General features: G+C 36.4%; 1 protein-coding gene and 2 long non-coding RNA genes across 4 annotated transcripts in view; 2 read left to right on the forward strand and 1 right to left on the reverse strand.

Moving 5' to 3' along the window:
* Positions 1–14,458, forward strand: part of LOC124441925 (protein GDAP2 homolog) — a 30,553-nt gene that overhangs the window by 9,049 nt on the left and 7,046 nt on the right. The window contains exons 8-14 of one of the 2 annotated variants that reach the window (XM_046992398.1): positions 542–613; positions 1,374–1,545; positions 3,922–3,998; positions 5,945–6,021; positions 6,212–6,351; positions 6,915–7,113; positions 7,862–7,944. In XM_046992398.1, the coding sequence (XP_046848354.1) occupies positions 542–613; positions 1,374–1,545; positions 3,922–3,998; positions 5,945–6,021; positions 6,212–6,351; positions 6,915–7,113; positions 7,862–7,918 (794 nt within the window). In that variant the 3' untranslated portion in view covers positions 7,919–7,944. Of the gene's footprint in view, positions 1–541; positions 614–1,373; positions 1,546–3,921; positions 3,999–5,944; positions 6,022–6,211; positions 6,352–6,914; positions 7,114–7,861; positions 8,397–14,458 lie in introns of those variants that run through there. The other variant, XM_046992397.1, reaches the window with a different exon arrangement.
* Positions 1,558–2,260, forward strand: LOC124441936. Its single transcript, XR_006947040.1, has 2 exons — positions 1,558–1,792; positions 2,057–2,260. It is a non-coding gene; the product is annotated as an uncharacterized LOC124441936 (long non-coding RNA).
* LOC124441935 lies at positions 8,335–11,938 on the reverse strand. The gene is made up of 2 exons (XR_006947039.1): positions 11,437–11,938; positions 8,335–8,854 (listed from the first exon to the last, which is right to left on the reverse strand). It is a non-coding gene; the product is annotated as an uncharacterized LOC124441935 (long non-coding RNA).

The raw sequence follows: 14,458 nt of genomic DNA on the forward strand, positions 1-14,458 counted from the left end.
AAATTCATGATCGGACTCTATTTACAAGCTAACTGGGGCTCTATCATTAATGAAATGAAAAAATGGATCTTTTGTATGAAAATTTCAACCTGTTTCCACATAACGTTAGCGTATAGCATATCTAAAAAATAACTGCTCATCTTTGAAATCAGCCTACATTAAGAATAATTCAGGAATAATTAATTTCCAAAGAGATGTAAACGCAAGTGAAAAGGATTTCATGCTTGAAATCTACAATGTGCAATAGCTGCAATTTTTATGTATTGTTTTCAATTGTGTTTAACACTTATTGGGGATCAATTTTTACTGAATCATGCAAATTTTAAACGTCGGCTGATTTCAAAGATGAGCAATTTTTCGAGACATCCCGTAGATATAACATACATTCAACGCTTATCTGTTATATTATGTGAGTAGAATCTCATTCGAGTTGTCAAATTGTCCTGTTTTTTTCTCTCGATCGAATCGAAAATGTTTTTTACAGTAGAGTTTAACGTGAACATATTGTTGTTTTGTTATAAGAAATTGTTTTTACATCTAGGAAATGAAATGGGCGAACCGGTCATCGAAGAAAGGAGTATTAGAATTTCTGATCAACCGTTTAAATCTAAAGGTGAGGCAGACTTGTGTCCAGAATTTTTTTTGCCAGGGTGCTCCAATGTACGTTTTACATGAATTTTTCTCAAAGCGGAATTTTCAATAATACGTTTCGTATTTCGGATTTGCGGTTCAGGAGAATTTAGATTGCAACATCTGACCATTTTTGACAAGAAAGTGGTTTGTGTAAGAAGTCAGGTTTCAACATCAGACTGCATTTAATGAAGGGACTAGACTGCAGCATGTACCTCATATTTCGTCATTAAATCATTCGTGATGAAAACACTAGACTGGAGCATATATGTACTTAAGTTTTAACGTCAGATCACCTCAAGTGAGGACACTGGAATGTAGTATAAAAGTACTCGAGTTTCAACCTCAGATCACTCCTGATGAAAACACTAGACTGGAGTATATAAGGACTCATGTTTTAACATCAGATCACTCCTGATGACAACACTAGACTGGAGTATATAAGGACTTAAGTTTCAACATAAGATTATTCCTGATGAAGACATGAAAACACTAGGCTGGAGTATATGAGAACGCAAGTTTTATCATCAGATCACTTCTGATGAAGACACTAGTCTGGAGTATATAAAGACTCAAGATTCAACATCAGATCATTCCTGATGAAAATTCCCTGCTGCAGTATGTAAAAGCTCAAATTTTAACATCACATCAACCGGATCTTACGTGTTTCATTTCATCGATCCATTGTTATTTACATGTGGTAACAATTTTTCTTTCGTTTTTTAAATGTTAACCCTTTTTAGCAAATTCAGACAACGTGAATTCAATACGTCACACAGAAGACAACATTACCGAATACGAGAATATTGGTCGACATTCCTTCGCGCACATGAACGGTGATCACGATGTTATTTCACACGAGAGGTTGAACTATAAATCGCAGGAGGAAATGAGAATGTACGAGCAACAAAAAATGTAAGAAAACCTCCGTAATCTCTTCTCTTTGGTAAATGATATAATTTAATGATGGACTTTAAAGGAGGTCAACCGTGTATGTTGTGGGAAACCTGTGAAGGAGGCTATGGGTGTATGTTGTGGGAAACCCGTTAAGGAGGTTATGGGTGTATGTTGTGGGAAACTCATGAAGGAGGTTTTGGGTGTATGTTGTGGGAAAACTGTTAAGGAGGTTATGAGTGTATGTTGTGGGAAACTCGTGAAGGAGGTTATGGGTGTATGTTTTGGGAAACCTGTTAAGGAGGTTATGTTGGGAAACCCGTGAAGGAGATTATGAAGGAGGAATGGAAGGAGGGTGGGAAACCCGTGGAGGTTATGGTGGTGTAAAGTGAAGGAGGTTATGGGTGTATGTTGTGGAAACCCGAAGGAGGTTATGGGTTGTGGGAAACTCATGAAGGATGTTATAGGTGTATATTGTGGGAAACCTGTTAAGGAGGTTATGGGTGTATGTTGTGGGAAACCTGTTAAGGAGGTTATGGGTGTATGTTGTGGGAAACTCATGAAGGAGGTTTTGGTGTATGTTGTGGGAAACCTGTTAAGGAGGTTATGAGTGTATGTTGTGGGAAACTCGTGAAGGAGGTTATGGGTGTATGTTGTGGGAAACCTGTTAAGGAGGTTATGGGTGTATGTTGTGGGAAACCCGTGAAGGAGATTATGGGTGTATGTTGTGGGAAACTCGTGAAGGAGGTTTTGGGTGTATGTCGTGAAGGAGGTTATGGGTGTATGTTGTGGGAAACCGTGAAGGAGGTTATGGGGTATGTTGTGGGAAGGAAGGAAGGGTGAAACCGTGAAGGAGGTTTTGGGTATGTTGTGGGAAACTGTGAAGGAGGTTGGGTGTATGTTGGGAAACCCGTGAAGGAGGCTTTGGGTGTATGTTGTGGGAAACCCGTGAAGGAGGTTATGGGTGTATGTTGTGGGAAACCTGAAGGAGGTTAGGTGTATGTTGTGGGAAACTCATGAAGGAGGTTATGGGTGTATGTTGTGGGAAACTCGTGAAGGAGGTTATGGGTGTATGTTGTGGGAAACCCCTTAAGCAGGTTATGGGTGTATGTTGTGGGAAACCTGTGAGGGAGGTTATGGGTGTATGTTGTGGTAAACCCATGAAGGAGGTTATGGTGTAAGGGGAAACAGGAGGTTATGGGTGGTAAACCCATGAAGGAGGTTATGGGTGTATGTTGTGATAAACCTGTGAAGGAGGTTATGGGTGTATGTTGTGGTAAACCCATGAAGGAGGATATGGCACTGATATGTATACTACACTGGATAACGCATCATGTATAAAATATAGTACGAAAATTGAAGCCGGAAGTTGGCTCATTTGCTTACGACCTTCGTTGGGGTATCGGTCCCACGTTACTATACTTCTATTACAATATCTTAATTTTTGCGTTTTTATTTTTTCTACAAACTTTCGATTCAAGAAAAATTTTTATGAAAGGAACAGGACGATCGGAAAAGATCTTTAATCTTAAAAAGTTTTGTCTTCTTGTCTTTGTAATGCCAGAAAATTGAGATGGTACAAGGTCGATTTGCATTGTTTTGAGACGAACCGAGGATTATATGTTGCTGCTGCTTCTTCTTACAATTGTGGAAATAGTACATTATCCTAATACTGTTACCAAATTTTCATCTGCAACGCGATGTTCATGGAAGATTGCTACAAAGATTTCTTCAAAACATTTTTGTTTCTTGACAAACTTAAACATTAGACAACACTTTCTTTCGGGTTGTTATTTACATTGCAAAGATCATAATGAATTCAAGATACGTCTTTATTATATCAGTAAAGATACAAAACAAATCAACATAGACAAATAATCGGAAAGAGATTTTGATAAGCATCGGTAAGTTGAAAGCGGTATCATCAAACTCTACGAGATGTACATCATAAAAATATGCGAAAGTGCGTCTCTGTGTTGCATTAAGCAAAGCAAAGTTTTCAACCAGTTCCTTTGTGAGCAACTTCAATATCGGTGAATGCATTGCATTTATGAATACCTTTGTTCATACTTTTTGTAATTTTCGTATTCATCTTCAAAAAAATGCCTCGCACAACAAAAATTGTCCTAGTCAACTTCAACTTTCAAATTTCAATACAACTTGCCATCTCAATTTTGCAGTCGTTACCTAGCAAAGAAAACAGAATTTTAGGGTTAAAACTCTCTGCCGGTTTTCCTCTTTATTTCATGAAAATTTTGCCCTAATCAGAAGTTTGTAAAAGGAATAAAAACGCCAAAACTGTGATTTTGAAATACAAAAATATAGTAAAGTCAGGAGTAAATGATCGATCGGCTTCAGATGAAATTCTCTCGTTATAATTCATCTTATCTTTTGCAGTTACGCGCGATGGTTAAAAAGAAGTAGAACCGACGATTTTTCCGATCTCAAGAAACTAAAAATGATATATCACTGTGGTATGTGCTTGCTTACTTGCTTAGTATTGTTTTGCTTTGTAAATTTTCCTTGCTAATAACACTTAACAAACATCTCCATGTTATTTCGAGCCATATTTATATAGTGAACCAAACGGTCTAGAACTAAGATGTAGGTGAGAGTCTTAGTGCGCTTTAAGATGAACTTGTTCCATCTTTTTTGATCATCCACAATGGTTAGTTGATCTTGTAATGAAACCGCTTGATACTAACACAGTATAGTGAATAGACACTAGGGGAGCCCTCCCCCCTCCCCAGTAATTTTGAAAGATTAATAGTCTTGCCCCAAATTCTCAAGTCACACCTGCATAACATCACTGTGATTATTTGGTAGACGTCTGTACGGTAAACGTACCAGAAGGCGTTATGAACGTTTTTGTCGGTGTATGATTATGTGTACGCAGGAATCCTTAAATCAAATTTCGAGAGATCAAATTTAGAAGTAATCCTATAGGCATGTCCTGGGATCTCCCTAGATATCTCATGCCCTGAGCAAAAGCTACCCCATATGTGTCCGCCACTGCACTAGTGCCACTCCATTTATTTTTTATATCGTATTGCGTATGGGATTACCATTTTGGCAGCCAGTCAATCGCTTTTTTTGACCAATAGGAATGATGAAATAGTAAACGGCAACTAGTAATTTAATATACAGCAGCCAGTTTCACATGAAGTGGAATGACTATGGTACTCCTTATACTATCGTATTAGTTTTTTTTATTCGGTTTTCTTCGCTTAATTGCATACATCAAATCAGAGTGAAAGGTCTACTCGTTCATTTGAAAAGTTGCTGCACCCGTTAAAAACAGGGATTCAATATACGAGAAAGGTTTAAACAAGAAGCTAAATTTATCGGTGTTCGTCATGTAACCATTGTGGACCCATTTTTTTATGTTACAAACTCACCTCATTTTGTTTTTGCTTGTATCAAATACATGCTCAAGCACACCTCATTTTGTTTTTTCTTGTATCAAACACATGCTCAAGCACACCTCATTTTGTTTTTTGCTGGTATCAAACACATGCTCAAGCACACCTCATTTTGTTTTTTGCTTGTATCAAACACGTGCTCAAGCACACCTCATTTTGTTTTTTGCTTGTATCAAACACATGCTCAAGCACACCTCATTTTGTTTTTTGCTGGTATCAAACACATGCTCAAGCACACCTCATTTTGTTTTTTGCTTGTATCAAACACATGCTCAAGCACACCTCATTTTGTTTTTGCTTGTATCAAACACATGCTCAAGCACACCTCATTTTGTTTTGCTTGTATCAAATACATGCTCAAGCACACCTCATTTTGTTTTTTGCTTGTATCAAACACATGCTAAAGCACACCTCATTTTGTTTTTTGCTGGTATCAAACACATGCTCAAGCACACCTCATTTTGTTTTTGCTTGTATCAAACACATGCTCAAGCACACCTCATTTTGTTTTTTGCTTGTATCAAACACATGCTCAAGCACACCTCATTTTGTTTTTGCTTGTATCAAATACATGCTCAAGCACACCTTATTTTGTGTTTTGCTTGTATCAAATACATGCTCAAGCACACCTCGTTTTGTTTTTTGCTTGTATCAAATACATGCCCAAAGTCAGTTTAAAAGAGACATTAGTTCAAAGGATCTGTGGCTGTTTTAAAAAAAAGAGACAGCATTCCGGCTATCACTGCCGTTGTTGAGCTAGGCTTACTGGCTACTTAGCGATATTTCCGACGAAATATTGAGGCATATGCTAAAGTACAAATTGCACATTTGCAATAAAATGTTTCTTCACGCAGCATTGATTTTTGAGAGAAGGCCTTTCTTTACAAATAGAAGTAAAAACACTATCAATTTGATAGTTTTCAAGCTCTGTATATGTGTGCTTATGGTAAAGATGTTTGGGAAGCGCGTGTTTACAGGAATGCGTGTTATTTGTTTAGGACACGACGCCATCGGTCGACCAGTTGTTATCGTTATCGGGAGGCGATACTCAGACTCATCCATCGACAGTGATAAAGTATGTGAATCGTGTAATCGAATGAATCGATTGTATATTTTATAGTTCAAACTGTGTCTCGTTTGAACGTTGTAACTAGCATGAAATGATTAGCCGTCGAATGCTTCTGTTTGCGCGGCATTTGTTTGAAAGAGTATTTTATGTGAACATCGACAAACAAAAGACGAGCTTTTGTGGTTTTCCTTTCTAGCTTGTAGGTTACCTGTGTGGTCTCTTGGACAAACTGGTCAATCAGGAATATAGCATTGTTTATTTCGATACGATGTGTCTGGCTGAAAATCATCCTCCGTCGAGTTTTGTCAAATATGTGTATAGAATGTTAGATGCGAAGTAAGTATACAAAAATGTATTTGTAGTATCAACTTGAACGATGGCAGCCATGCAGGACGCACCAGTCCTTTTTGCGCATTAATGTCGACGGAAGTATCAAACAGAAACATAAAATATTCCCCCATTTGAATCGAGAAAGTACAAATATAATTGCACGAATAATATCCAAACATCAAATTGAGTGAAGGTGAAATATAGCCACGTGCGACTGCTACGACCCCGCGAACTTTTAATGAAAATGAAGTCTCCCCGGGCCTTTCTACTGCATGAAATCCGCACAAAGCGTTTGTTAAGGAGTTATAGTTCTAGTTGATATTACCGGTCACTACCGCTCTTGGTTTCCTGGCAACACTGCTTCATTCTCTCCCCAGTCTTTTCCACAGCGTTCTTCTATCGTCTTGTCCCCAAACGATTTATTTTTTCCATCGCAGATAGTAAGAAATTTATAGTTCTGTGGATATTCTTATTTTTCAGTGAACATCCTGCTTCCCTGCCCCTGATGTCAACTACCCTCTGCGTTCTTCCCTCCTATAGTCCCGTAATGGTGTATTTTTTCAATGTAGATACGTTAGGAATTTAAAATATTTCTATATCCTGCATCCAACATTTCGGTCGAAGTTTATGTCCTGGTGGTTTACCACGTTTACTGCACCGGAAGTGAAAGACAAAGTCCGTTTCTTGACTGGTGTCGAGTATCTATACGACGCAATCAATCCTGAACAGTTGGATATTCCGCAGTTTATTATAGAATACGATGAAAAGGTTTGTTTTCATATTTCTATGTAGCAAAAAATGCTTGTTGTATCAAGGATATTTTGTGCAGATGTAGTTGAGCAAAATGTTTTAGTGAAAAGTGAAGGATGTTTACTGGAAAGAATGACTTAGCTGTTAAGTATGTAAATTTTAGTAATAACTGGCCACTAAGATGTTTTAGTTAGAAATTGTTTTAATAGAAAATATGCTTTTCTTGGATTAAAGGAAAATTAGGGAATTCGGTATGATGTTGTAATTGGTTGAATCTAAAGAGGTTATAGAAGGTGTCGTGGTGATAATATGAAAAGATCTTGCATTGGAAAGATGTTGTGATGAGATGGTATTGTGGTGAGAACGAAGTTGTGGTGAGAAAGATGTTTTGATGAGAACGTTGTTGTGGTGAGAACGAAGTTGTGGTGAGAAAGATGTTTTGATGAGAACGTTGTTGTGGTGAGAGCTATGTTGTGGTGAGAACGATGTTGTAGTGAGAAGGATGTTGTGGTGAGAAGAATGTTGTGGCGAGAGCGATGTTGCAATGATAAGGATGTTGTGGTGAGGATTTTGCGGTGAGAACTTTGTTGTGGTGAGATGGTGTTGTGGTGAGAACGATGTTGTTGTGAGAAGGATGTTGCAGTGATAAGGATGTTGTGGTGAGAGCGATGTTATAGCTATGCTGTGTTTCAAAGTCGCTATACTATTAATCACCCAAAGTTTTTCACAGTTGTGTGTAATTCTTCATGTCTGCACAATTTTTCAGTTAAACGGAAAGAATTATTATGCTGACTGGAGACCGCCGACCACGTCCGATCTTTAACCGATGGCCAATGAAACGAATTTACGGTATTGTGGCTAATAAATATTGTATTTTTTGGAAAGTCGTCAGCGAAACATGTTAGAAAAGACTGAGACCAACGTTTGTTGCAATAGGTATTGAATGTTACAAACTAGAGTCTGACGTAAGAACATTTCGTCTTGATTCTCGGTCGTTCTTTGAACCGTTATGCTTTGCTGGCATTGAACTTAACGAGATTCTTCGTTTACTGCGAGCGATATGTGATTTTGTTTTTCCCGCGCCATTTCACGCAAATAGTTTGAACTACTGGATTTACAAATATGACGAAACATGTCAGGATTTGAAGAGTGAAATTGCTTTTCACTTGCTTGGATTTTTTTATGCTCGTTGAATTCTCAAATGTGTGCTCGCATTTAATGATAAATTTATATGCTGAATTTATATGCTGAATTTATATGCTGAATTATAATTAATTAAAATAATTATCACCTCATTTAAACTATTTTTTGGGCAACATCTTGACGACATACACCATAAATCGCTACTTAGTGCGTCACCGTTGACTAAGTTTGAGACATAGGTACGCTTTGGCGTATGCCCGTCTACTGAATCTTTTTGAAGGAATAAAAACGACGAAATTGCTGCTACCACTATGTTATATACTTTATATCTCTTCATATCATTGAAATCTGGACTGGTGAAGCTCAAGAAATGTAATTTTCGATAAATAAAAATTCGTTTCGTTTGTGCACATAATCTTGACCCTCTTCTGAAAACTGTTGAAGCTAAATAGCTGAAGATACAATAACGATGCTAGCTTCTCAAGCCATCGCAAACATCAATTCTTGATTTTCAACCAATTCTTTGGGATTAACCAAATAATAATATTCGCCCACGCCTGCTGGAGTCGACAACAGCATCGATAAAACATTCTTTTGTATCACACCTCCAACATGGCTGAAGTGAAAAACATCAATAATATTTTGTTTGATCGAGTAATACGAGAAACTTGAAACACTGTCTATGTATTTATTCCAGTTCAGTACACTCTGCTCACAGTACTTTGATAAGTAAAATTATAAAAAATTATTGTATTTTTCCTGCGAGTCTTATATGCATTACTAATCTTTTTGTTTTGAATTACCGTGAAGTCAAAATGACAAAAAATAGAAACGGAAAATACATGTCAAACCTTGTGCATTGAATACAACGAAATATTGCTATCGCTATGTGTGAAGTGTCCGTCTGCGTTCAAATATCATACATAAGTCATTTGAAATCGGCACAAAATCGTCGGGACATGGTCTTATCAAAACGTTCTTAAGAATTGTTTATATTACAAAACAACACGGCAGAAACTTTCACTTATATATGATATTGCCTGTTGTCATCTATTTATACGGAATTAAACATGGTATAAGTTGGGTGAACGAATTATCGATCCGTTCGTAAAACTTCACAGAAAAGTTATGCAACTAGTTATAAATAAAACGCTTTAAATGTTATAGCTACAAATGCAGGCTCAGCATGCGAGCGCATACGTTAATCATATCTCGTTAGTGGGAACGAGTCGACCAATCTCAAACAATTTCAATTTGGCGTTTGTATTATGTAGACAGCGTGTCTCAAAAAAAGACTTTAGAAATTAACCTCTGGTAAAATTTCAATACCCGATCACTACGCTAATCTCACTTGCGCATTACTCGGCGTGTTTTGCTGTTTAAATTTTTGTCGAATTCCTAGGAGTGGAAAAACTTCTGCGCTTGTACCAAACGTATAAAATGCATACATGCAGCTGACAATCTTATGCAATCGCATTCGTGGGCTTAGCGTAGTGACAGGTAATCTAATGATAACAGCGATTTCCGAAGATCCTCTTTTTGAAACCCGTGTATGTTATTGCAAACATTGAAATGTGTATTATATGATTTTAACTATGTTCATAATTCTACTATATTTTGTGGCAAGGGCGCTGTGTAAGGCATAAGGGGAAACTTTCGACCGTTTTGCTCATATTTATTTAACGATTAAAAGTTATAAAGCATGCACTTTATAAAGTCTTTAATTATGATGTTTGGTATACACGTTTCACATTCCTGCGCAAAAATAATTGCACTCAACTATGTCCTCTAGAAGATTGCGAAAGACTTTTTAGAGCGACTGTGGGAAATAAAGAAAATTATAGTTAGACGTGGGGTTAATTAAGTGGATTTTTGTCTTTTTTTAAACTTCCTCTTGTTGCAGACTCATTTGTATTTAACAGCGATCTGATGTTTATAAGGGAATGTTTATCATCAAAGGTGTCGATTGTCGAATATTTGGACATAATTGGAAAGGTCTTTCTATTATAATCCAAGTGACATATTTCATGGGCTTCCTTCAGCATCATGATTGAATACCTCTTTGTTCCATCCTGTATTTGTCACTTTTAAGCAAACATGTATTCCCTAGCCGTAATCTTCCAGAAATTTGAGAAAAAAGGAAGGTATATAGTTTGTTTCTTTGGGCTTTGGTTCATCATTTCGAATTCTTCTTTTTATAGCCTTTTTACCAATGCATAGTTGTAATTTCATTCTCTCTGAATTTCCTTGTAACTTTAGTTTTCTCATGTGGTTTTTGCTCAGACCGAACAGGGCTTTGTGTACACCATAGTAACTCTTAATGACGTTGATAATTTTTGTCAATTGTATAGTGAAAAAGCTTAGTCTTCATGCTCGTTTGAGAAACCGTTCAGCTAGTTTTTATATGATTGTCGTTTCGCCATATACATTCGGGGAAAATGAGCTGTTTTTGATATTTAGTAAATTTTTGTGTTTCATTTAGCAAAGCATTATAACGATACTCATGATTGATGTTTTTAACGTTGGCCGTGTTGCATGTCTTTTACAAACAAAAATTTTATCTATGCTATTGTAGACTCTAGCCGGCGTGGGCGAATTATATTATTTGGTAAATCTCAAAGGATTGGTTGCAAATGAAGAATATAAAAATACGAACACGATAGTGAAGCTAATATATGCATGCTAAAAGCATTTGTAGCGGTACTTGATTAATGTACGCTAAAATGTTTGAATTCGATGTCAGTAAAAAGTCGACAGTCGGTTAAAATTTCTCAATTTTGTTCAGTTGCATAGTCAGGCCGATCTTTTAATGGGAAATATTCAGCAAAATTATTATTTCTTTACAAAATTGATTCGATTCGTTGTTTTTCCTGTCATTGATCAAAAAAATATGTGCATAGTAGGAGTTAAAAAGGGCTGGCTTCGCTATTATATTGTCGTTTGCCAGGCAAAAATGTGTTTTTCGAAAGTGCTTTTTTTGTCTTCAAGGTTTGGAAACCACCTGTGGGCGCAGACTATTCAATACTGTCGTAGATTGTATAGTAATTTATATGATTAAGTGACCGCTATGTTCTCTTTAAAAATGCTTCCAAGCTTTTCGATTAAAGCAAATGTCGCTTGTCACGAATTATAATTTTCTCGGTAATCATTATATTTTTTTTCTGATTTGTCGGTAACGGTATGCAGTTAATTATATACCTGCTTGTCGCTAGTCGGTAAACCCCAAACAACCGGCCTAACGCAGACATTGCCTCCAACCAAAAGACGTAGTTGTTCCTATCAATGGCATTTAATAAGAAATCGACCCGCTGACGTCGTTATGATTGCCATTTAACGAGCTATAAAAATATATCAATTATTAACAATGATAAATTTGGTATCCCAGTGGTTGGTTAATTTATCATACTGACATCTTATAAAAGATAAAAGATCGTGCGTCGTAAATCAGACCCCGAGATAAATTTAATGTATATGACATACTTAGTTGACGAAATCTGTTTTGTTACTTTCGATGACGTAAGATGTGTGTCAGACGCTTCAAGCGTACTTATTACGGTAGCATTTTGTAGAAACCAAACTTTCTGAATCACTTTTGGATGGAGTTCTAACTATCATAATTGTCTTCAATTTAGGCCACGAAAAGAGTACTTTATACATTCTTTGAAAATATTCTGTTTTTTCCCCTCTTTTTTCATGTTTCCCGGTTTCCTCCCCTTAACGGCATTTATTTGTTTCGATTTATTCTAAACTCTGTAACGCTATATCTTACCGTAGTTCACATTGCCATCATTATGCTGTTATTTAAAAATAGATTAGTTGGCTTTTCGCAGACTTAAACTTAACTTAGGCGCGTCATCGCAAACGCGTTAGAGAACGTGATAATTATTGATTTTTTGCAACCAAGTACAAAATTAACCATGTTTCTTAAACGCATTTTGTGCGTGATTGACGTTGATTTTTGTGATAGCTACACTTCATTCTCCTTTTGCAATGTGATATGGTTTGACGCTATGTTGCTCGTCTCGATATTTGACAAAATCTAAGAAACTATAATTGGTCTTATATGTGCTCTCGCACTTTAACAAATATCGAAAGTTACCTTCTTGTGTTCAAAGCAATTTTGGTTCCTTTGATCGGTTTAAGCGACAATAACCATAGTTATCAATGTTGCTTGTTTTTTTGCTTTAAGATACTGTGTTTTTAATTGCCAAATTTTTTACTGAAATAAAAAGAATTAATCCTGTCGCCCACATTTTCGAGAAAAGTCACTAGGCTCGAATAGTATATGGGCAGCATTTAAACCAAATTTTGGGCCTGTACTACAATAAACTTCTCTCTTTTGTACACACCCACCCACAAATATTACATGCTATAGCTATTGTTTCAATTTTGTCATTACTTCTTGCGAAGTCGTAAGAAATATTTTGTTACTGTCAAATCAATTTACGAAATAACACGGTAATATTATTTGTTGTATTGTTGGTAATATTGTTGTATTTGGTAATATTGCACGTTAAATTTATTGTTGATGATTATCTCGGCGCTAATTCTGATAAAATATTTGTGTATGTGTGTATCTATGTATGTGTCTTAAAGTTGCTGTGGCAAATTAATGTGTATTCATATTTTCCGTATCCAGGGTGTATGTTCAGCTTTTCCTAAAATCTTATATTTGTGTTAATAAATATTGTGTCAAGAGTATTTTCATCAGCCAAGACGAACCAGTTACTATAAAGTGGAACCCTACTGAACTTTGCCGTAACGAAGAGCTATTTGTCATTTATATAAATTTATAAGATGAAATAAAGACGCGTTTAGTCTCAGATTGCGCAGATTTCAACGACATTTTTGTCAAAAACACTTATGACAACTCAGTGAGCTGTAGTATATATCCTGGAACGTTGACCTCGCCTCCGTCTTAAACCGAAATTGAAGCAGTTTTTTGAAGTTCCGTGATAACGTTTGGCCAAATGAAAACCGCTCTACGTTAAATACAGTAGCAAAAACTGCCATGGTGGGTTTTTCCTCTCGGTCTCTGGTAATTTACCGAAAAATTCAGTTATAAATTCGTCTTAGTGGGCTTCAACAAGGCTTATAGCAGCCTACAGTATCAGTATTGGAGTTAGGTTTCCAGTTAGTATTACAGTTGGCTTTGATAACCACTTTCAGTTTCTATCTCAAAGGCGGCGATTTAGTTTGAAGCTCTATGTGTTTTTTATTTTATACTTCATGTTAAATGAATTCGCTTGTTCCTAACATTTCTTACCTTAATCGTTTCGCTTTTTTAGTTGCTGCAATGATAACTTAATGTAACATGTGTTTAATGTACGGAACAATTTTACTAAATCTATTCATAATTGAAAATGTTCCTATGCAGATGAACAGTACAAAGATAAGGAAAAAACAAATGTCATATCGTTTTTTCAGAACTTTCGTATCAACACTGAAGCTTCCGTAGAAAGTGCCGATATTATCATGTGACAATTTATCTGTAGTGTTTTGTCTGTTTCACTATAAAATACGAGAAATGTTGAACTTGTTTCAATGACAACGGTTCAGTTACTTCAATTTTTTAAGTTTTGAAACTCCGTGACGTAATTATTAAGCCCCTACCGTCGTTTATTTGGGATATGAATCATTAATATTCCCATTGGACATATATGAAAACATTTTATGATGTGTATTTTCCTCGTGTTGTGAAGGCTGGCAACATTGTCATTGTATTTCGAGAAATTCGTTGTAGATTTAACTCATCGTGTGTCTTCATTTGCATATCTTCGTTAGCTATGCATGTATTTCTGATAACCATGTATGTATTTCTAGAAATGCCTTGAAACACACGGCATTTTTACCTTTTTGCCTTAGCAAACTTAAATATCTATAGCATAGTGGTTTTGATTTCTTATTTGTGTAGCTGTGTCTGAAACAAGTTATTTTAGTCTTCAAATTTCAATGCAGCTGCTGCTCCTACGCTTAATGACACACGCTTTCGTTGTTTTAAAACATATCCTTGCAGCTGCCGAATGACGCCGAACCCTACGTATTCCACCCACGAGTTGCTTACGATGTATTATTTTGAGATTGCGAACGCTTCCGACGCGAAAATCTATTTGCATCGTTATCGAACAGCTGCACGCGACTGATTCCGATAATTCATGCTTCATTTGCCAAGTTTCTATTATTCGACTGCTCGTTTTCTGCTTTGTTTTCTATCGTTTAC

The sequence above is a fragment of the Xenia sp. Carnegie-2017 genome, unplaced genomic scaffold (assembly GCF_021976095.1).
Source record: "Xenia sp. Carnegie-2017 unplaced genomic scaffold, XeniaSp_v1 HiC_scaffold_20, whole genome shotgun sequence".
Taxonomy (NCBI): Eukaryota; Metazoa; Cnidaria; class Anthozoa; order Malacalcyonacea; family Xeniidae; genus Xenia; species Xenia sp. Carnegie-2017.